The 24,399-nt window shown below is 37.7% G+C and overlaps 2 protein-coding genes across 3 annotated transcripts; one reads left to right on the top strand and one right to left on the bottom strand.

Moving 5' to 3' along the window:
- The first annotated feature begins 11,605 nt into the window (after positions 1-11,605).
- On the top strand, positions 11,606-18,096 carry LOC118437384. 2 transcript variants are annotated; one of them, XM_035856349.1, is made up of 9 exons: positions 11,606-11,733; positions 12,670-12,787; positions 12,859-12,969; positions 13,675-13,800; positions 14,736-14,888; positions 14,972-15,091; positions 15,196-15,288; positions 17,542-17,650; positions 17,809-18,096. In XM_035856349.1, coding segments are annotated over exons 1-9 (837 nt in total). In that variant the 5' UTR covers positions 11,606-11,731; the 3' UTR covers positions 17,814-18,096. The 2 variants fall into 2 exon arrangements, with proteins under 2 accessions (XP_035712242.1, XP_035712241.1); XM_035856348.1 differs by having other exon boundaries at positions 17,542-17,863.
- Positions 18,097-18,204: 108 nt separating this feature from the next.
- On the bottom strand, positions 18,205-19,512 carry LOC110855753. Its single transcript, XM_035856427.1, has 2 exons — positions 19,260-19,512; positions 18,205-18,834 (listed from the first exon to the last, which is right to left on the bottom strand). The coding sequence occupies exons 1-2, from the start codon at positions 19,506-19,508 to the stop codon at positions 18,553-18,555; spliced, it is 531 nt and encodes a 176-aa protein (XP_035712320.1). The 5' UTR covers positions 19,509-19,512; the 3' UTR covers positions 18,205-18,552.
- Between the last annotated feature and the right edge of the window lie 4,887 nt (positions 19,513-24,399).

Raw genomic sequence — 24,399 nt, forward strand, 5'->3', positions numbered from 1 at the left:
TTAGAAATCTGAACGCCTTGCAAAACTTGACGTCTTTTCATTGGCCGTCTGGCTTGCCATTAGTGTTAAATATATGACACTTTGATTCGATATGGTTAAGTCGATTAATCTCGTACAGTGGGACTCCACATTCGGCCTAGTGTCTTGGGAAATATTGCAATCCGCTAACTATGCAAGTCTGATTGTACATAAACCCAACAGAATGGACACAAGTTAGCCTGGCACCATGTATTTATATTTAGTGCGAAATCAACCCTCCGGGTTCCCGTACCCCAATCAGTTTATAGGTTTTCAAAAAGTAAATTTGTTTCCAATGGACGGGGTCTTGTAAATAATGGTAAATATATGACACGATGGTCTGCAAAATGTTAAGTGGATTCACTTGGAACACTGGGACTCTACATTTAGCGTAGTGTCTCTGGGGAAATTGCAATTGGCTATTTACGGCAAGTAGAATGGTACGTAGACCAAGCTGAATTGACAGCAAATTAAAGTTGTGGAATATAACGTGGTTGATACGTAATGAAACCCCTGGGTACAATTGCCCCAAAAATTAGAAATCTGAACGCCTTGCAAAACTTGACGTCTTTTCATTGGCCGTCGGCTTGCCATTAGTGTTAAATATATGACACTTTGATTTCGATATGGTTAAGTCGATTAATCTCGTACAGTGGGACTCCACATTCGGCCTAGTGTCTTGGGAAATATTGCAATCCGCTAACTATGCAAGTGTGATTGTACATAAACCCAACAGAATGGACACAAGTTAGCCTGGCACCATGTATTTATATTTAGTGCGAAATCAACCCTCCGGGTTCCCGTACCCCAATCAGTTTATAGGTTTTCAAAAAGTAAATTTGTTTCCAATGGACGGGGTCTTGTAAATAATGGTAAATATATGACACGATGGTCTGCAAAATGTTAAGTGGATTCACTTGGAACACTGGGACTCTACATTTAGCGTAGTGTCTCTGGGGAAATTGCAATTGGCTATTTACGGCAAGTAGAATGGTACGTAGACCAAGCTGAATTGACAGCAAATTAAAGTTGTGGAATATAACGGTGGTTGATACGTAATGAAACCCCTGGGTACAATTGCCCCAAAAATTAGAAATCTGAACGCCTTGCAAAACTTGACGTCTTTTCAATGGCCGTCGGGCTTGCCATTAGTGTTAAATATATGACACTTTGATCTCGATATGGTTAAGTCGATTAATCTCGTACAGTGGGACTCCACATTCGGCCTAGTGTCTTGGGAAATATTGCAATCCGCTAACTATGCAAGTGTGATTGTACATAAACCCAACAGAATGGACACAAGTTAGCCTGGCACCATGTATTTATATTTAGTGCGAAATCAACCCTCCGGGTTCCCGTACCCCAATCAGTTTATAGGTTTTCAAAAAGTAAATTTGTTTCCAATGGACGGGGTCTTGTAAATAATGGTAAATATATGACACGATGGTCTGCAAAATGTTAAGTGGATTCACTTGGAACACTGGGACTCTACATTTAGCGTAGTGTCTCTGGGGAAATTGCAATTGGCTATTTACGGCAAGTAGAATGGTACGTAGACCAAGCTGAATTGACAGCAAATTAAAGTTGTGGAATATAACGGTGGTTGATACGTAATGAAACCCCTGGGTACAATTGCCCCAAAAATTAGAAATCTGAACGCCTTGCAAAACTTGACGTCTTTTCATTGGCCGTCTGGCTTGCCATTAGTGTTAAATATATGACACTTTGATTTCGATATGGTTAAGTCGATTAATCTCGTACAGTGGGACTCCACATTCGGCCTAGTGTCTTGGGAAATATTGCAATCCGCTAACTATGCAAGTGTGATTGTACATAAACCCAACAGAATGGACACAAGTTAGCCTGGCACCATGTATTTATATTTAGTGCGAAATCAACCCTCCGGGTTCCCGTACCCCAATCAGTTTATAGGTTTTCAAAAAGTAAATTTGTTTCCAATGGACGGGGTCTTGTAAATAATGGTAAATATATGACACGATGGTCTGCAAAATGTTAAGTGGATTCACTTGGAACACTGGGACTCTACATTTAGCGTAGTGTCTCTGGGGAAATTGCAATTGGCTATTTACGGCAAGTAGAATGGTACGTAGACCAAGCTGAATTGACAGCAAATTAAAGTTGTGGAATATAACGGTGGTTGATACGTAATGAAACCCCTGGGTACAATTGCCCCAAAATTAGAAATCTGAACGCCTTGCAAAACTTGACGTCTTTTCAATGGCCGTCGGGCTTGCCATTAGTGTTAAATATATGACACTTTGATCTCGATATGGTTAAGTCGATTAATCTCGTACAGTGGGACTCCACATTCGGCCTAGTGTCTTGGGAAATATTGCAATCCGCTAACTATGCAAGTGTGATTGTACATAAACCCAACAGAATGGACACAAGTTAGCCTGGCACCATGTATTTATATTTAGTGCGAAATCAACCCTCCGGGTTCCCGTACCCCAATCAGTTTATAGGTTTTCAAAAAGTAAATTTGTTTCCAATGGACGGGGTCTTGTAAATAATGGTAAATATATGACACGATGGTCTGCAAAATGTTAAGTGGATTCACTTGGAACACTGGGACTCTACATTTAGCGTAGTGTCTCTGGGGAAATTGCAATTGGCTATTTACGGCAAGTAGAATGGTACGTAGACCAAGCTGAATTGACAGCAAATTAAAGTTGTGGAATATAACGGTGGTTGATACGTAATGAAACCCCTGGGTACAATTGCCCCAAAAATTAGAAATCTGAACGCCTTGCAAAACTTGACGTCTTTTCAATGGCCGTCGGGCTTGCCATTAGTGTTAAATATATGACACTTTGATCTCGATATGGTTAAGTCGATTAATCTCGTACAGTGGGACTCCACATTCGGCCTAGTGTCTTGGGAAATATTGCAATCCGCTAACTATGCAAGTGTGATTGTACATAAACCCAACAGAATGGACACAAGTTAGCCTGGCACCATGTATTTATATTTAGTGCGAAATCAACCCTCCGGGTTCCCGTACCCCAATCAGTTTATAGGTTTTCAAAAAGTAAATTTGTTTCCAATGGACGGGGTCTTGTAAATAATGGTAAATATATGACACGATGGTCTGCAAAATGTTAAGTGGATTCACTTGGAACACTGGGACTCTACATTTAGCGTAGTGTCTCTGGGGAAATTGCAATTGGCTATTTACGGCAAGTAGAATGGTACGTAGACCAAGCTGAATTGACAGCAAATTAAAGTTGTGGAATATAACGGTGGTTGATACGTAATGAAACCCCTGGGTACAATTGCCCCAAAAATTAGAAATCTGAACGCCTTGCAAAACTTGACGTCTTTTCAATGGCCGTCGGGCTTGCCATTAGTGTTAAATATATGACACTTTGATCTCGATATGGTTAAGTCGATTAATCTCGTACAGTGGGACTCCACATTCGGCCTAGTGTCTTGGGAAATATTGCAATCCGCTAACTATGCAAGTGTGATTGTACATAAACCCAACAGAATGGACACAAGTTAGCCTGGCACCATGTATTTATATTTAGTGCGAAATCAACCCTCCGGGTTCCCGTACCCCAATCAGTTTATAGGTTTTCAAAAAGTAAATTTGTTTCCAATGGACGGGGTCTTGTAAATAATGGTAAATATATGACACGATGGTCTGCAAAATGTTAAGTGGATTCACTTGGAACACTGGGACTCTACATTTAGCGTAGTGTCTCTGGGGAAATTGCAATTGGCTATTTACGGCAAGTAGAATGGTACGTAGACCAAGCTGAATTGACAGCAAATTAAAGTTGTGGAATATAACGGTGGTTGATACGTAATGAAACCCCTGGGTACAATTGCCCCAAAAATTAGAAATCTGAACGCCTTGCAAAACTTGACGTCTTTTCATTGGCCGTCTGGCTTGCCATTAGTGTTAAATATATGACACTTTGATCTCGATATGGTTAAGTCGATTAATCTCGTACAGTGGGACTCCACATTCGGCCTAGTGTCTTGGGAAATATTGCAATCCGCTAACTATGCAAGTGTGATTGTACATAAACCCAACAGAATGGACACAAGTTAGCCTGGCACCATGTATTTATATTTAGTGCGAAATCAACCCTCCGGGTTCCCGTACCCCAATCAGTTTATAGGTTTTCAAAAAGTAAATTTGTTTCCAATGGACGGGGTCTTGTAAATAATGGTAAATATATGACACGATGGTCTGCAAAATGTTAAGTGGATTCACTTGGAACACTGGGACTCTACATTTAGCGTAGTGTCTCTGGGGAAATTGCAATTGGCTATTTACGGCAAGTAGAATGGTACGTAGACCAAGCTGAATTGACAGCAAATTAAAGTTGTGGAATATAACGGTGGTTGATACGTAATGAAACCCCTGGGTACAATTGCCCCAAAAATTAGAAATCTGAACGCCTTGCAAAACTTGACGTCTTTTCAATGGCCGTCGGGCTTGCCATTAGTGTTAAATATATGACACTTTGATCTCGATATGGTTAAGTCGATTAATCTCGTACAGTGGGACTCCACATTCGGCCTAGTGTCTTGGGAAATATTGCAATCCGCTAACTATGCAAGTGTGATTGTACATAAACCCAACAGAATGGACACAAGTTAGCCTGGCACCATGTATTTATATTTAGTGCGAAATCAACCCTCCGGGTTCCCGTACCCCAATCAGTTTATAGGTTTTCAAAAAGTAAATTTGTTTCCAATGGACGGGGGCTTGTAAATAATGGTAAATATATGACACGATGGTCTGCAAAATGTTAAGTGGATTCACTTGGAACACTGGGACTCTACATTTAGCGTAGTGTCTCTGGGGAAATTGCAATTGGCTATTTACGGCAAGTAGAATGGTACGTAGACCAAGCTGAATTGACAGCAAATTAAAGTTGTGGAATATAACGGTGGTTGATACGTAATGAAACCCCTGGGTACAATTGCCCCAAAAATTAGAAATCTGAACGCCTTGCAAAACTTGACGTCTTTTCATGGCCGTCGGCTTGCCATTAGTGTTAAATATATGACACTTTGATCTCGATATGGTTAAGTCGATTAATCTCGTACAGTGGGACTCCACATTCGGCCTAGTGTCTTGGGAAATATTGCAATCCGCTAACTATGCAAGTGTGATTGTACATAAACCCAACAGAATGGACACAAGTTAGCCTGGCACCATGTATTTATATTTAGTGCGAAATCAACCCTCCGGGTTCCCGTACCCCAATCAGTTTATAGGTTTTCAAAAAGTAAATTTGTTTCCAATGGACGGGGTCTTGTAAATAATGGTAAATATATGACACGATGGTCTGCAAAATGTTAAGTGGATTCACTTGGAACACTGGGACTCTACATTTAGCGTAGTGTCTCTGGGGAAATTGCAATTGGCTATTTACGGCAAGTAGAATGGTACGTAGACCAAGCTGAATTGACAGCAAATTAAAGTTGTGGAATATAACGGTGGTTGATACGTAATGAAACCCCTGGGTACAATTGCCCCAAAAATTAGAAATCTGAACGCCTTGCAAAACTTGACGTCTTTTCAATGGCCGTCGGGCTTGCCATTAGTGTTAAATATATGACACTTTGATCTCGATATGGTTAAGTCGATTAATCTCGTACAGTGGGACTCCACATTCGGCCTAGTGTCTTGGGAAATATTGCAATCCGCTAACTATGCAAGTGTGATTGTACATAAACCAACAGAATGGACACAAGTTAGCCTGGCACCATGTATTTATATTTAGTGCGAAATCAACCCTCCGGGTTCCCGTACCCCAATCAGTTTATAGGTTTTCAAAAAGTAAATTTGTTTCCAATGGACGGGGCTTGTAAATAATGGTAAATATATGACACGATGGTCTGCAAAATGTTAAGTGGATTCACTTGGAACACTGGGACTCTACATTTAGCGTAGTGTCTCTGGGGAAATTGCAATTGGCTATTTACGGCAAGTAGAATGGTACGTAGACCAAGCTGAATTGACAGCAAATTAAAGTTGTGGAATATAACGGTGGTTGATACGTAATGAAACCCCTGGGTACAATTGCCCCAAAAATTAGAAATCTGAACGCCTTGCAAAACTTGACGTCTTTTCAATGGCCGTCGGGCTTGCCATTAGTGTTAAATATATGACACTTTGATCTCGATATGGTTAAGTCGATTAATCTCGTACAGTGGGACTCCACATTCGGCCTAGTGTCTTGGGAAATATTGCAATCCGCTAACTATGCAAGTGTGATTGTACATAAACCAACAGAATGGACACAAGTTAGCCTGGCACCATGTATTTATATTTAGTGCGAAATCAACCCTCCGGGTTCCCGTACCCCAATCAGTTTATAGGTTTTCAAAAAGTAAATTTGTTTCCAATGGACGGGGGCTTGTAAATAATGGTAAATATATGACACGATGGTCTGCAAAATGTGAAGTGGATTCACTTGGAACACTGGGACTCTACATTTAGCGTAGTGTCTCTGGGGAAATTGCAATTGGCTATTTACGGCAATTAGAATGGTACGTAGACCAAGCTGAATTGACAGCAAATTAAAGTTGTGGAATATAACGGTGGTTGATACGTAATGAAACCCCTGGGTACAATTGCCCCAAAAATTAGAAATCTGAACGCCTTGCAAAACTTGACGTCTTTTCATTGGCCGTCTGGCTTGCCATTAGTGTTAAATATATGACACTTTGATTTCGATATGGTTAAGTCGATTAATCTCGTACAGTGGGACTCCACATTCGGCCTAGTGTCTTGGGAAATATTGCAATCCGCTAACTATGCAAGTCTGATTGTACATAAACCCAACAGAATGGACACAAGTTAGCCTGGCACCATGTATTTATATTTAGTGCGAAATCAACCCTCCGGGTTCCCGTACCCCAATCAGTTTATAGGTTTTCAAAAAGTAAATTTGTTTCCAATGGACGGGGTCTTGTAAATAATGGTAAATATATGACACGATGGTCTGCAAAATGTTAAGTGGATTCACTTGGAACACTGGGACTCTACATTTAGCGTAGTGTCTCTGGGGAAATTGCAATTGGCTATTTACGGCAAGTAGAATGGTACGTAGACCAAGCTGAATTGACACCAAATTAAAGTTGTGGAATATAACGATGGTTGATACGTAATGAAACCCCTGGGTACAATTGGCCCAAAAATTAGAAATCTGAACGCCTTGCAAAACTTGACGTCTTTTCATTTGCCGTCGGGCTTGCCATTAGTGTTAAATATATGACACTTTGATCTCGATATGGTTAAGTCGATTAATCTCGTACAGTGGGACTCCACATTCGGCCTAGTGTCTTGGGAAATATTGCAATCCGCTAACTATGCAAGTGTGATTGTACATAAACCCAACAGAATGGACACAAGTTAGCCTGGCACCATGTATTTATATTTAGTGCGAAATCAACCCTCCGGGTTCCCGTACCCCAATCAGTTTATAGGTTTTCAAAAAGTAAATTTGTTTCCAATGGACGGGGCTTGTAAATAATGGTAAATATATGACACGATGGTCTGCAAAATGTTAAGTGGATTCACTTGGAACACTGGGACTCTACATTTAGCGTAGTGTCTCTGGGGAAATTGCAATTGGCTATTTACGGCAAGTAGAATGGTACGTAGACCAAGCTGAATTGACAGCAAATTAAAGTTGTGGAATATAACGGTGGTTGATACGTAATGAAACCCCTGGGTACAATTGCCCCAAAAATTAGAAATCTGAACGCCTTGCAAAACTTGACGTCTTTTCAATGGCCGTCGGGCTTGCCATTAGTGTTAAATATATGACACTTTGATCTCGATATGGTTAAGTCGATTAATCTCGTACAGTGGGACTCCACATTCGGCGTAGTGTCTTGGGAAATATTGCAATCCGCTAACTATGCAAGTGTGATTGTACATAAGCCCAACAGAATGGACACAAGTTAGCCTGGCACCATGTATTTATATTTAGTGCGAAATCAACCCTCCGGGTTCCCGTACCCCAATCAGTTTATAGGTTTTAAAAAAGTAAATTTGTTCCCAATGCTCAATATTTGACAAGTTGGTCTACAAAAATGACTGCCACGGATGTCCCCCTTTCGACTGCCTCTGAAGGGTTGATACGAAATGAAACCCGATGGGTATGATTGCCCCAGAAATTAAAACTCTCTCCGCAAAACTTGCTGTCTTCTCCATAGCAACAAATTTGTTATCGATTCACCTTGGTCTACGTACTTTTAAACTTACCATAATTAGCGGATTACAATTTGTCCAGACACACTACGCCCATTGTATAGTCTTACTTAGGAGGAGAGCTTCACCACTTGCCTTTCATAGATCTCGATGCCCTTTGTATATGTGGTAGGGTCCCATGAGTGTACTAAAACCCTGAAGTGGTTTGACTCCATGGCCACATTTGGGGACGAAAACCACAAAAGTTACCAACTACAAAAATCCATCAAAAATCCAATTTTGCTCGGATTTTGATAAAATTTGCATTTTTGTGATCCCAGATACTTGTCTAATAATATCCAATAGCAATCTCAACTTTTTTGAAATTTTCGAAATTTTCGAGCTGATGAATTATTCGAAAAAATTCAAAATTTCAAAAAAGTTGAGATATTTACTGGATATGATCACACAAGTATCTGGGATCACAAAAATGTAAATTTTATAAAAATCCGAGCAAAATTGGATTTTTGGTGACATTCTGAGCACATGAAAACAGGGCTTTTTTCGTGTTTTTTGTGTCTTTGAGTGGGTGTGGCGGGCGCAAATGTGGCCATGGAGTCAAACCACTTCAGCGTTTTAGTACACTCATTGGACCCTACCACATATCCGAAGGGCATCGATATCTGTGAAGGGCAAGTGGTGCTGCTCTCCTCCTTAGTGTACAAGATGAATCTACGAATTTTATAGACCAACGTGTCATATATTTAGCATTATTTGCAAGGCCTGGGTCAACTGGGAACACATTTATTTTGTTAACAAGTTGAACAAGTTAAAACTTGTTAAACCAGTTAAAAAGCTTTCGCGCCGTGTTTTTTTGGGAGATCATGGGCCACCCTACACTAACCTTACTGACCATCATTGCATCCTAAACAATTATCGACGTACATTTATCGGTAGAATATTATCGTGAATTGGCTTTTCCATTTTGATTCAATTTTAGTCATAATAATTCGTTACAAACGAAATGCGCCTAATAAATAGTTTAACACACATTTGAGTTCCCAGAGCAATGCACGTGAAAATATTTTTGTAAGTTCCCAGGCTTCTTGAATGATTGTAGTTATGTTCTTACACCCAAGAGTTCAAGTATTTAAAACGTATAAATCAATTTTTCAGCAAAACTAACGTCACAAGGATCGTGCAAAATTAAACTAAAAATATTCCGAAAGGAACTAACAACGGAGGTCTCCCAACGTATGCTCACCGATTTGGCCCAGACTATTGTCAATCGATCCCAAATATATTGAGTATGCAATTTGCAAATCGAACTATCTGCCAATGCGCAGGTTTGGCGGAGGTATTTGCATAGAAAGAGGCGAAAACCCACCCCCAAGGCATAAACTTAAATGGTATGGGATAGATTCTGTACTTGTGGAGTCATTATTGAGTGAGAGGAGTCAGTTTGTTTGTACAAAATGTGAGAATTGTGTTAAGAGATCTAAAACTCTGCTAGCGGATGTAGGTGTCCCTCAAGGGCTTTGTCTAAGCTGCTTGTTATTTCTGATAATGATTAACGATTTGCCTTATCATATTATTAATAGTTTGTGTATAATTTTTGCTGATGACAATGGTGTTCTAATTTCTGGACCTGAAGATATGATACAACACGTAATTGATCAACTTGAAAGTGACTTGGATATAATCTTCAACCTGATGAAATATAGCAGGCATGAACTAAATATAAACAAATGTGAGTTTATTGTGTTTTGTAACAAAAAAGCTAGACTAAGCATGGAGGATATAGCGATCAAAGTTAACAGTGTACCAGTTAGAAGAGTTAAATGTATGAAATTGCTTGGTGTCATATTATACTTTTTAAGGATCACTGTGCAAAAGTAATGAAAAGTTGTAATAGTGCGCTATGGTCGCTTGGTCCGTTACGAGGTGTTCTGAACGCCAAAAATAGATCAATTGTTGTGCATGCGTTGGTCTGTTCTATCTTTAAGTATGCAGCGCCGGTGTGGTTACTGGGTAAAAGTAATTTAAGTAACGTAAATAAGATAATTCGGTCATGTGCAAGATTTGTGTGTAATGTGTACAAATATGATTCAATCACAGATAATATTAATAATGAGCTCAAATGGTTAGTGTCTAAAAATGTTGTCAACTTCGAAATATGTAAATTAGCAGTTAAAATGATGAAAAATGAATGTCCGAAGTATTTCAATAATTATATAATCCAGGAAAGTGTGTGCACAAGAAATACGCGTAACCTTAAATATGTTGAACCAGCAATTTTATTTAATAGTGACTTGGGGAGAAAAACGTTTAAATATAGCGCATCGAAATTATGTTTAAGCTTGCCTTCAGATATTCTGTTGATGGATAGTGTTAAAGGTTTCAACTTGTTAAAGAAGCAAATCAAGAGTCATTTTTTAAATATGCAATGTGAAACGAGAATGAGAGAAATGATTGTGTTATTAGATAATATGGAATAAGATTGTTTTTTTTATATGTTTGTAATATATGACTCTGCTCCCTTGAGATGTAAGATCCCAGAATTGGGGAATCTCATTGCAATAAATCAATTAATCAGTCAATCAATCACAAATATAATGAGTATGAAATTTGCAAATGGAAATATCTTCCAATGCGCAGGTTTGGCGGAGATATTTGCATAAAAAGCGGGAAAAATGCGCAGAAAATTTGGAAAATGAACAATTTGCTAGCCTTGGGGGTGGGTTTTCGCCTCTTTCTATGCAAATACCTCCGCCAAACCTGCGCATTGGCAGATAGTTCGATTTGCAAATTGCATACTCAATACATTTGTGATCGATTGACACTAGTCTGGTCCAAATCGGTGAGCATACGTTAGGAGACGTCCATTGTAAGAAAAGGAAAGATACATATACATACTTGAACCGTAATGACGACAATATGTACCAGTGCGTATTTAGCCAAATAAATGTTCCCTTCACTATTGATTTAATTTCAGTTTTCTAAGAGGGTCGTACTAGACCTGGGGCAGTAAATATGTATAGGTGAAACTAACCCAGACAAAAAAGCAACCTTTTTAATCCAGTGCCCTGGGGACAAAAAGGTTAAAAATTCTCGGCCCACACAAAATGCCAGCAATGATAACGTCCATGTATAACGTCATTGTTTTAGTGGGTGAGTGGTTTAGGTCTTCCTTTCCTTCCCATCTTAAGATTCCCTCTCCCAAAATGTTTACGCTGAGTGGGTGCGAGGTAAAATCGAGAATGTTTGATGATACAATGTACGGATGGCCCAAATCCTGAAAATTGTAACGACATGTACACTTGTTTTGGACAGGTGAGGATATTTTTGGCATGTTAAATCGATCCAGTCGCCATCCTAATCCGTTCCACCAGGCTGAAAGTACAACGACTAAATTTTCAATGACGCCAGTCGTTTGAATAAAAGGAGCGTTAGTCTGCCTCACATTTTAGTCTGTTCTGACTTAAGCTCAAGATCAACAAAACGGCCGAATATTCACCCAGAACGGAAATGTAAGTGTTTATTGTAATAAATTATTCTTATACCTATCAAACAAATTCTTGTATACTAATGGATTTATTTTATACCATCCAACTAAAATATGGTTTGTTCCAACCAAAATTGATAAATTCGTTAGTCATGATATGCGCAATGTGCAACCAATTTATTTATTTTATCCCGTTGCAGAAGTTTCGAGCCAAAGTCACCGTTTCTCGAAGCTGTATAACTTAATTAATAAATTATAACACATATTTTCGCTGAAAGCCTTGCAATAACTTTAAAAATAGAACATCAGAAATCCATTCAAAAATTCTAGATTTATTAATCTGTGATGTCTCCGAATTTGAGCAAATTTCACGGCAAAAATTACTGGTTTAAATTTTTTTGAAAGTGTATTTAATCACAACCCTTTTAAATTTTGCAACTCTGCGATAAAATATAAATGCTTTACGCATGAAAATAAAATATCTTGGGAAGCAATCTTGAGCTCACATTTTTTCAAACAATTTTTGAAATCAGGGTATAATTTATAAAGATAAGTTATAGTGAAAGATCGTGATTTTAATGTTTATTTAAGTTTATTTATAAGTTTCCCCATCGGCTAAAAGTCGAGCATTCGGAACAGCTTAAAAATATTGGCTGTTTATTATTTTTAGACGTGCATAATTAAAAACTACATAATTTTCACAAGATGGGAGAAAACCTCGTCCTTATACGCATAATTAGTTGCTGCGAAAGATGAAAGACTTTCAAATTTTGTAATTCCAATTTACAAACCATTTAAGCTCTGTTGAGGTGAAAAAACTATAAACTAGACAGAAAAATCCACTGAGTTTGCAGGGTTACTATAATTTTGGTGTGAAGTGTTCATTCCAGATTTATATATCTCATGTATGTATCAGAAGAATATTTTAATAATTTTTGCTGAATTTATTTAAATTACACAGGACGATTTTTAGAACCTTGACCACGTGGTGGTCGCTGACAATTTTATGCCTGCTGATTTTACCTGCTCCGGGTACAGCTCAAATTGATCTATCGTTATGCGTCGACCAGGAGGAATTGGTATGTACATATGAATCAAATATAAATTATGTAATTACTGAATCGTGTTCTGTGATACATGTTGAACACAGTGCACACGTGACGAAAATTGCATTATTTCCGGATTGCTTGGTTGCACGAGTAGTGAACTATCAATTTGCGAGTACGAAGGTATTGGCAGCAGTTGCTGCAGATGTTTTGAGGTAATGTTATTAAATACAAGCTAAATACATGTGGTTGGATTATATACAATTTATGTAAACAAAAAGTAGTAAATTTTACTATTAAATTAGCACTTAAAATAGAGAATAACACGCAACAATTGCACAAAATTTATGTTGTACACATTTAACAACCGTTGGATAAATTTTACCCAAGTGTTGTTTCATGCTCTAAATATTTTACTCAACCTTGAGTAAATGGAGCGTATTTTTATATAGACTTTTCGTTACTTTTCGGGAAAGGGTCTGATTGAATATCCTAGATTCAATGTGAAAAATTAAGTCGACTATCGGCTTTTGGATTGTATTTACTCTGTTCATTGGAGCTCGGCGTCTTGGGAAATACGGGCTAGTCCTTTCCCAAAAACACAAGCGCTTTCTAACAAAAAATTGGGATTTGGTGCCTCGTATCTTTAGGAAAGATATATTCAAATAATCCAATACACATGTGAGTGAAATGTTAATTTAGTGAATTGCATAATTTTAGAATATATTTTGCACAAATGAGATACGAGGCACCAAATCCCATGTTGTGTTAGAAGGCACTGGTGTGTTGGGATAGGACTAGCCCATATTTCCCAAGACACAGAGCTCCACATAATTTCTGCCGCTAATACATAGATATATCGTAGAATCTAAAAACCCCCAAATATGTACATAATTGTCTTGTACAATTTTTTTACATAGGGTCAATGCTTTAGCAACAATGAGTGTATGGACAAAATAACGTGCCCCGCTGGACAGCAACCGTACTGTGTCATGTTTCAGAGGAATTCGACAAATAGGTGTATCTGTGTTGAAACGGCCCCTCTGGTAAGTATGTACATACATGATGTACACATATGCGCATCACGTTAAATTACGTAACGAAAAATTGGCGATTTTTGTTTGCTCCTGTCCCCTTTGGACATACTGACAAGGGACACTCACGACCTGTCGTTTGAGTCAATGGTACTCACCATGTTTTTTAGAATCTACTAGGATCCCCGATGAAGGATCCATTCATATTTCCGTGTAAAACTCATATTTGTCGTCGTGCCGTGGCGCCAACGTCGCCAAATTTGAATGTTTTTATTTTTGGAACCGCCATAACTTTTGAAATCCTGCACGGATTTTCAAAATATTTGGCAAAAATAATGACAAGGAGTTAAGCTTTCGTATTCAAACAAATTTTTCGAAAAGTTGTCGCTTTTAGCTTTTCGCAAAATTTCGTAATTTTCTTTAAAATGCGGGTTTGTCAAAATCATGCTAAAAATACCTCAAAAATTATAATTTTTTTATTTTTATTTTTTCTCTAAACGTTCGACTTTTGTGATCATTTTAAGCATACAATTTTGAAAATCCGACATAAACTGCAAAGGCATGGGTGTTTGAAATTGGTCGAAAATGCAAATTTTTAAGTTTGGCGCCACGCCATGGTGCCAAAACGACTTTTACACGGAAATATGAAAGAATCCTTCATCTAGGGTCCTAGTAGATTCTAAAAAACATAGTGGGTACCCTGGACTCAAACGACAGGTCGTGAGTGTCCCTTGTGAGATACATCAATTTTTAACACATGGCGCAAGTGGACATGCCCGAGAGTAATTTAATGCTATTGAAAATCTGGCGGAGTCATTTAGATACTCCGTGTGGGTATTGGTTTTGTGATAACTTCCTAAGATCGTGCCGGTAGAGTCACATACATTTAATACCAGTTTTCTAAGAGGAGTGTATGCACCTGTTGAAAAGTGTTTTCTGAATTTCAGGCAACCATCGAAACCACAACTATGCCTTGTCTCATCGACATTGACAACGCCGAAACGGCGGAAAGCAAATGGGTACAAAACTGTGCCGACTCTGGAGCTTGGCTGTTGAATATGAACATTGATAGCAAGAGAAGCTGCATTTGCGATAAGGGGGTAAGCTGAAATTATTTATCTATTGATTACAGAATCATCAAATCTTGACATACATAGGTGTGCGTTTTCTTTTTTAATCCCAGTGTAGCACAGCTTTAGATTGCCCAAACGAATGTGGTGCTGACCACAGGGCGGCCTGCCTTCGGGCTTATACCTCGTTAGGATCACTTCTACCACGCCAATATTGCGGCTGTGAAAACTATGTACGTAACGTTTTACATATTAAACATATGTAAATATGTATAAATATGTATATCCTTATTCCGGGTTGAATTTTACTCACTAATCTAAAATTCCTCCTATCAAGTGCGACTCAGACTCTGAATGTGGCTATCTTAACTGTAAATCGTATGAAGTACAGCGCTGTAGCAACGGCCACTCCTGTTATTGCAGTCCAGAGGTTTGTGCTTGAAATATAGCTAGTTTATACTACACGGGGGTTCAGGTGGGAATGGCCTACCGGCTTGAAACTTGCAGGAGGCTTGTTATTACACACAAAATAAAAATTTGTCGAATCAACACCGCCGGTGTCAATATATGACTTAACCGCCTTGGTTACAATATTGCATAGCTGTTCAAACAACAGTGTGGATCCACAAAGTGGACTGTGGTGTGGAAAGTGGACACGATTTTTTTGTGGTTTGTGGAATTGTGGATTGTAGTTTGTGGAAAGCTTTGTGGTTTGTGGATTTGTGGATTGTAGTTTGTGGAAAGGTTTGTGGTTTGTGGACTTGTGGATTGTAGTTGTGGAGTCCACAACTACAATCCACAAAACCACAGACTGGTCCACAATGTGGACCGGTCTGTAGTTTGTAGTTATGGTTAGGTTTTGTGGCATTCTTGTGAATGATATAGCCTTAGATAAATAATTAAACACGTTTCATGATTTTCCATAATGCACACTGAAAACGATATTATAATCCGTAAGCGGGAATTTGTATCTTCAAATTTCGCGGTAAAAATGCAAATTGTCGTTCACGTATACCATTAAAACTTCGTTGCAATTGAGCATTATGAAAAATTGTGAAACACGTGTTTAATTATGTATGTAAAGCTACATAATTAGAATATGTAGCTTTTCAAACCACAGTTTGGATCCACAAAGTGGACTGTGGTGTGGAAAGTGGACAAGATTTTTTTGTGGTTTGTGGAATTGTGGATTGGAGTTTGTGGAAAGGTTTGTAGTTTGTGGAATTGTGGATTGTAGTTTGTGGAAAGGTTTGTGGTTTGTGGAATTGTGGATTGTAGTTTGTGGAAAGGTTTGTGGTTTGTGGACTTGTGGATTGTAGTTGTGGAGTCCACAACTACAATCCACAAAACCACAGACTGGTCCACAATGTGGACCGGTCTGTAGTTTGTAGTTATGGTTAGGTTTTGTGGCATTCTTGTGAATGATATAGCCTTAGATAAATAATTAAACACGTTTCATGATTTTCCATAATGCACACTGAAAACGATATTATAATCCGTAAGCGGGAATTTGTATCTTCAAATTTCGCGGTAAAAATGCAAATTGTCGTTCACGTATACCATTAAAACTTCGTTGCAATTGAGCATTATGAAAAATTGTGAAACACGTGTTTAATTATGTATGTAAAGCTACATAATTAGAATATGTAGCTTTTCAAACCACAGTTTGGATCCACAAAGTGGACTGTGGTGTGGAAAGTGGACAAGATTTTTTTGTGGTTTGTGGAATTGTGGATTGGAGTTTGTGGAAAGGTTTGTAGTTTGTGGAATTGTGGATTGTAGTTTGTGGAAAGGTTTGTGGTTTGTGGAATTGTGGATTGTAGTTTGTGGAAAGGTTTGTGGATTGTGGTTTTGTGGATTGTAGTTGCGGGATTGGTTTGTGGATTGTGGTTTTGTGGATTGTGGTGAAATGAAATGAACAGCTATGCAATATTGAATCCGAGTTATGATGATTTTGATACCGGTAGTTATAATGTTATGACCGGACGGAAAAAATTCATTACTACTCGGAATCACAATTGTAACCAAGGCGGTTAAGTCATATATTGACACCGTTTTGTTTTGAGTGTATCACAAGAGGTGTTTTTAGAGAAGCCCCTAATCCCAGTTTTTTGCCGGGATTTTTGTGGGTTTTTATTAATCTTGGGGCTGCTTGAAGCAAAATTTCTGAAATTGCATATTATCTACATTATGACTAATACAATTTTTTCGAATTCAGCACCAAGTACCAAGTATTAGTAGTAAGTACTTACTACTAATACTTGGTTACTACTTAGTAACCTAGTATTTTCATTCATTTGAGGTAGGTTTAAGAAGTAAGCGAAATATTTAGAAACAAGAAAACATGTAATGATACTTGGAAATTCTAGTCGTACATAGTAATGCGTACAATTTAATTCTGAATTCGAAAATTTAATTTCCTCTGATCAAACCTTTAGTTTAAAGAATTTAATTGAAATCTCCTATAAGTTGTTACAAAATCCCCGGAAAACCCCATTAAGCTTGGGGAGATTTGACACCCCAAAAAACGAGGTGTCATACCCAGTCCATTACACGATAAATCAACCCTTTAATTTAAGTTTCATGCCCTTCGGTCATTCCCACCTACGACGTTCTCTCTTGAAGACGCAGATCGCGTCAATGAGCAATACTCATGTATTTGTATATCTTTTTGACTTAATAGTGTACTTCAACTTCTGCATGTCCCGAATGCTCTACTCCTCCAAAAGAAATATGTTTCAAAACAAGCAACCGAAACCAATTGGGAGAATGCGGCTGTATTTCGACAAATGGTGTACTCAATATATTAATCGCAAAGTTTTGTATGAAATTCACTAGATTTTTAGAAAATATCAAAGCAGAATTGTACCGTCTATGCCTACTCATTGTCTAAATTATCGATATTCGTTTTTCATCGGAGTTGTGCTAACGCGTAAATTTTATTTTTCAGTGTGAGAGGAACTCGGATTGCTCAGGAATCGGAAACTGTTGTGTTTTGGACTGCTATGGAGCCTGGCGCTGCCGACAGACGTCACAAATCTTTGGATGTCCTGGTGAATCGAACGGATTTGTTAACATGAGTCTTTACCCAGTTTCCTGGTGTAATGATGGTTCGCGTCCATCACATTAATGCAGGATTATCGGCTCAGAATTTTGCGTTTAAAATTATCTCTTTACATATATACATTTAAAACAAATATTGTCTATTGCATTTTCATTTTTATAAGTTAATAAACCTTTACAAACGCATTTGACCAAGGGGTGAATCCAGTGCGGTGCGTCATACGTCAAAATGAATATTATATTGCTTTGGATTGTTGAAAATGTATTAAAATTGACAGGTATTCTACGTTTATGACGTTTGACCTCGTGCGACCGATCACTTAGATACATACATAGTTATCGTTTGCCTAAAGGGGTGTCATACTTGCGTTCAGCGTTGAAACTCCGTTAAAATTGAATTGTATTATACTTTTTCTCATAATATAAACCCTCACTTAACTACGGTGGCACAAATAAATTCTACTCATGCACAGATTTTATTAAAGCTGAAGAAATTTGCACTACCTTAACCAGTGTTTGTTCTAAAAATGAAATTCCACATAAAAACTTATTAGTAATAAGTTTTACCTTTACCTTATGTTACCGTGGATTATCTTAATTTTAAGCGGCTTCAATTTTAGATTGTAAAATTTTATCCCAGTGCCAACACAGCTCGAAACGTTTCTTTCACAATGCCTCGGAGGAATTTGAGTACGGTCAACCGCTTGATAGTGAACATTCCCTCTTGCCCAAACTTAAAAGGGCGACACGTCTTCCGAAACTTGGACATCAACTTTTTCTCCCGAGGGGTCACATTTTCCAGAAGTTTCCATGAAGAAAGCGTCTTCTTCGAGTCGGCGCAAAACTGTCCGCATAGTTCCAACACGCTGGCCCAGATTATTTGGACGAGGAGGGACCAGCTTCCCAACGCCATCTAGACAATTAAATAATCAAATTGAAATTAGAATTGTAACCGTATACGTACATAAATTGCGTAATAACAAAATAACAAATATGTAATTGATTGTCTCTATTTACATGTTATCCATATAATTTTAAAAATCGGGTGTAGTCAGGCTAATCTTGATTTCTCGGTATTAAACTTGATACCGCTCGATTTTAAAATAATACGTACAGGTCCGTAAATACAGATATTTGCTATCGTTGCGATAAAACTTTAATACTTATCGAGTTATATTGCTTTAGAATCATCTAAATAAATATATATGAATATTTGGTGTTATTTTAATAATGGATTTCTAGGACTTGATCTGTCTAATTTCGTTCTAACTTTTTCTAGTAAACTTGCGAAAGGAAGGACAAACACATTCCCGACAAATTATATATTTATCATCCAACCTTTGTAGTCCTGGGTAGAATATTCCAGTTCTCAATCACGACGAAATTGCAGTAGAGACAGAGTTGTGAGAAAGCGGCATGAAGTCCAAAAATCACAAGTCCCACGATCTTCATCATCTCATTGTGCACGATTTGCATGCAGACGAATTCGCGAATCAAGTTTTCCACTTTTCGCAACGCAGGTATCGACCGGTAAGTGTTATTTTTCTTGCCATACTTATCCGGACCTCGCATCTCGAACATCAGCATCCACGCCGAGACTGAATACAAACCAAGGCAATCAATATGTAAAGTTTATACATAATTTGACCTAGAAATCCTATAAATAAATGCATATTTATATGCACTCTTATAAATCTAGTATAAAAATAATACCAAATGGTATTCATGAAAGATTTTACCAAAATGGTATTAGTAAGTAGTACCGTGTAGTAAAAGTCCGGTATTAGTGTTTTACCATAATTTGATTACCAGGCGGTAGCAATTTTAATTCTGCGAAATCAATACGACAAGATGACTATAAATTTTTACTTACAAAGATACACACTTCCCGACGTTATTGAGAAGAGGAGACTATAAAATGCGATCTGCGCCCCCAGTGTGACCAGCCACATGTCGCCCAAATATAGAGTCCAGTCTACCCCAAGTTCCAGCCAGGTTCCATTCACCCTCTGCTCATTTATGTAAATGAAGCCAAGTTCTGCTAGCCGCCCATGCATGAAGATGGGCGTGGCTGGAGCGTGGATGTAGAACAGTGTCGTTGTTAGAGGGGCACCCCCCAGGATTACGATTTGACAGACGAGTTGAAAGTCGAGGAAATACGAGAATTTCTCCTTGTTCGGATTCCAGACAGGTATCCATTTAGCTAAATTTATATTTTTCAGGAAATTAGAGAAAATCAAAAACTTGGAAAGTTGCAGTTTGCGAAAATTTAGTTATCTACATAAAACTCGAATTAAAAAATATTGAATTACAAAAATCGTCAAAACCAAGGCATTTTTAATCACTTTTCGGTTATGGGAATTTATTTTAAAATTATGTACGATATGTCTGTGAGCAGGAAGTCGATCAATAGAATTTCGATGAGTTCCAACTTTTCTGAAGATTTCTTAAACTTGAGAACTTCTTAAAAAACTGTCAACATCTGGAGCCTGTATTTAGAAAACATAGAAACGACCTGCTCTACACATTGGTAAATTTCAAAATTAATTCCCGAAGCCGAGAAATAGATACAAATATCCGAATTTTGACGATGAGCAATTAAGTCCTTCATTAATACAAATTTAAAATTGTTCTTGCCTTGAAACTTTCTGAAATACTTGAGAAAGTGGTTCATCCCGAAAATGAGATCGTCCTGGATGACATTCATCAAAATCAAGCCGCCCGACATGAGCACCTCGATGAAAGTGAACGCGTACCCAATCAAGAAATTCGTGTTTGTATACCCACCCTCAAAGTAATACATGTAGGTCGCTTTAGCAGTTGCGTGTATTGCGAAAATTATGCTAGTTATACAAATTCGCAAAGTCTTTCGTCTAGTCTGGTCCGTCATGTAGTAGGTTTTTCGCTTCCTGTTGAAACGAGTACTCCCAACGCCAATGTGTCCCGTGACGAAGGAATTTGCCCAAAGTAAGTTATAAAATAGGTCTGAATACATTTCGGGGAAATTTGACAGTAATTTTATGGAAAATAAAAATTTAAGAATATTGGACACTCAGTTTTATTAATTTGCCTATTTTACATCGATTAGTCAATTGACACGTAATTCGGAAATTTGTGAAATATTAGGGGTATCCGCAACTTCGCAAGTTTTTCAAACCATTTTTTACGAACTTGCGAACTTTTTTGGAATTGTTTTTTTTGTTAATGTGGCTAACGATGTAAACTCGTAATGAATATCCCCACTGTGTTTTCAAAAAGTCATGAAAATCCTTGTCGAATAGGGTAATAGTTTCCTAGCAAAATGTTTTTATGTATCACAAATATTCAAACTGAAATTCAAAACTTGCAGAGCACCCTCCAACATTCCGTCACAAACGCAAAAACCATTTAAACTCATTTTAAATTTAGACTGCGCAAATATTTCCAGACTATGCTTTAATTTCCTAAACCAGTAATCACTTGATCATTGAGACAATTCAGTTTTACATAAGGCTAATTTCCATTTTGTATCTTTCCCTGAGTTAAACCCTATTCGCTTTGTTACTAATAGCATTTATCCAAGTTCCTGTTGGTCGTGAATGGTATAATTGCAATTTCGCCAAGGAGTTAAACTGCACAAATGTTTGCAAATTACAGCGTCAACCATAATTGACTGCACAATTTTTTTCTGCGGGTTTGGTCAAGAAGCAATTAGCCAATTTCTATAATAACTGTACACTTGTCAATTTCGGCCACATTCTTGTGCTAAACTGTAGCTGGCGTGCCCAATTTATTTATTTGGTCAGTTTTCATACCATGAAGCACTGATTTTAGATAAAACGAGCAATTGTATGATGAATGTATTTATAAGGGGAAACCCAAAATTTAAAAATTTCCAGACGAAGTCCAGAAATAAATAAATGAAATTCGCAATTACAGCCAACTTGTGAGATTGATCAGTTTTACTGACTAATGACTAAAATACTAAATTGCACTAATTAACGGCAAATACAAAGAAGTATTTCACCAACAAATGCAATAAGTGCTTAAGATGTACATAAGTGCATGTTATTAATTATCATTTCAGTATAGATATTCAACATAAGTACGAGCGGAATATATTTGTGAGTATATAATAATTTTCGCAAATTTACCTTGGATGCATATTTACAAATATATGTATTTACATAAATGACCCTCATAATTCACGCCATTAATTAATCGGCCTACTCAAATTAAATTTAAATAGTTGATTGTTTAAATCTCCAGAACTATATTTTATTTTTTAACACACGTTACTTTGCTTTGTTTTGGGATACATTTAAAGCCACTTCGTTTGTAATATTATTTTACACATATTTACTACCTATTTATGTAAATATACTCATATATATCTATAACTCGGGAACCCTAGTTTTAAAACGTTAGCAGCAAATCAATCGTACACTTCGCAATGTTCCAAACGATAGCAACTAACCACTCTCTTGACATCGTGCCGAAAGGTCCATTCTGAATTCCCACCGCTTTAAGTGAACGGACCCACTTTTTTCACAAATGGGAAAAAATGTTGTTCTCATTTTGACCACCTGGTTAATATTCACATCGGTAAGAAAAATGAATAAAAAACGTAATAGATGCGAATATCTGGACCCCTTTTACCAAAGTATTTTTTAATTTTAGGGTTTTAAGTACATGACTTTTGGGACGAATATATTCTCCATGCTATAAAATTAATCCCTGGTTTAAAGGGTTAGTCCGTCTTAAAATGCTGGTGCATAATTAACCACGGATTTCTTGGGTATATACATACGTGCAAACTTATATATGCATAACCTTTTTGGTACAGACAGACTTGTGTTTTCTATGGCCTGGTAGAATGGTATTACATTATTACTATATGTAGGCAGGAGTTATGTAAATTCTTTGTCATAGACATGTATTCGTAGCCGATTGGAATATTTTATTCCAGACAAAATAATTTAGGATGACCATTTATTTACCTATTTATAATATATAATTTTGCTGAAATGTCGAACTCCACGTAACTAGCTGTAGATATGTATTATTGTTTTTTTCATAATTAGTGATTCTACATACATACATAAATACCTAGTTGTAAAGGCTCAAGTGTCACTAGCTGATTGCTAAAAAACTACGCTGCAGAATTAAAATCTGATAAGTGCATTAGATTCGCCATGCGATTTACGTTATAATTCACTATGGACCTTGTAATTTTTGAACATCTGGATAAATATATACGAAATTGAAGAGAAGCGGGCAGCGATAGTTTTTCACAAAAAAATCGAAGAAAAATAGTGAATTTGACATGTGCTGAAAAAGTCAAAGGTGTACTTTAATTTAGCCCAACGGACTATAAAAACGTTCATGGGGACCGAATCGACTAAGAACAGTCGAAGAAGAATTTTTTGAAAACCTCCAAGGACCACACCCATCGTGAAGCCTCTGAAGCCTGGAATCCTAAGAAATTCACGAAATTCCAGCGGAAACCGGGCTCACTGCTGACAGTGTCGATGAAAATTATCCAATGAGTACTCAAATTGAAGCTTAGGCTTAAGGCTTTGAAATGTGGTACTTGTCACATCCTGATCGTACCCCAAAGGAAAACCAGATTAAATAAATGCAGGCGTCACCTCAAGCGGTACACTCCAAAAAAGTGAGCAGGATTCTTTTTACAAATGAGGAGATTTTCACATTGGAAAAATCTTTTAACCAACGAGTTGACCTAATCTACGCAAAATCGGTCAGAGACATCCCCCGATATAGACAAAAGGTCAGAAAGTCACGTTATCCAGGTTTTTTGATGATTTTGGCAGGTGGGAGCTAATTGGGGTAATTTCTCTACATTTTGCTGAAAACTGGCGGGAGGTAGGGGAATCAAATTTCTTAAAATATGTTTTTGAGTCCGTGGGACATCCCCTAAGTGAGATCCAATTCAATGGAATCGATTGGACCTCTCAGCAGGATTCAGCACGAGCTTTTATGCCAAAAAATGACCCAAGCGTGCTAAAAAAACAAATTCCGGTCTTTATCTCCAATCAGAAATGGTCATCATCCTTGCTGGATTTGAATCACCGGAACATGAAAAATGGTCAAATTTGGGGGCAAAGATGTGTTCTAAGCCCCGTAGAAGTGCTGAGGCTTGGAAAAAATTTCTGACCCCGGAATGACACAAAATGCCCCTGGAATCTGTGCGTAATTCCATCGAGGAGTGGCTGTTTCGTCTTCAGCGTGGCATTGACGCAGGAGGAGGAAATTCTTATAACTAAAAATGGTTTCCAACGTGAAATTTAACTGGCTTTTAAATGCAATAAATCAGAAATTTGTATTGCTAAAATTGCTAAAGTTGTAGCCTTCTAAATTACTGACACTTGAGCCTATACAACTAGGTATGTAATGGGTAACTCCATGAGTTATGGTAATGGATCTGATGTCGAAAATCGATTTTTGTGAAATCCTTCAAGAATGTGTTAGAGGACCT

This window comes from Folsomia candida, unplaced genomic scaffold, assembly GCF_002217175.1.
Source record: "Folsomia candida strain VU population unplaced genomic scaffold, ASM221717v1 Fcan01_Sc013, whole genome shotgun sequence".
In the NCBI taxonomy this organism is placed as follows: domain Eukaryota; kingdom Metazoa; phylum Arthropoda; class Collembola; order Entomobryomorpha; family Isotomidae; genus Folsomia; species Folsomia candida.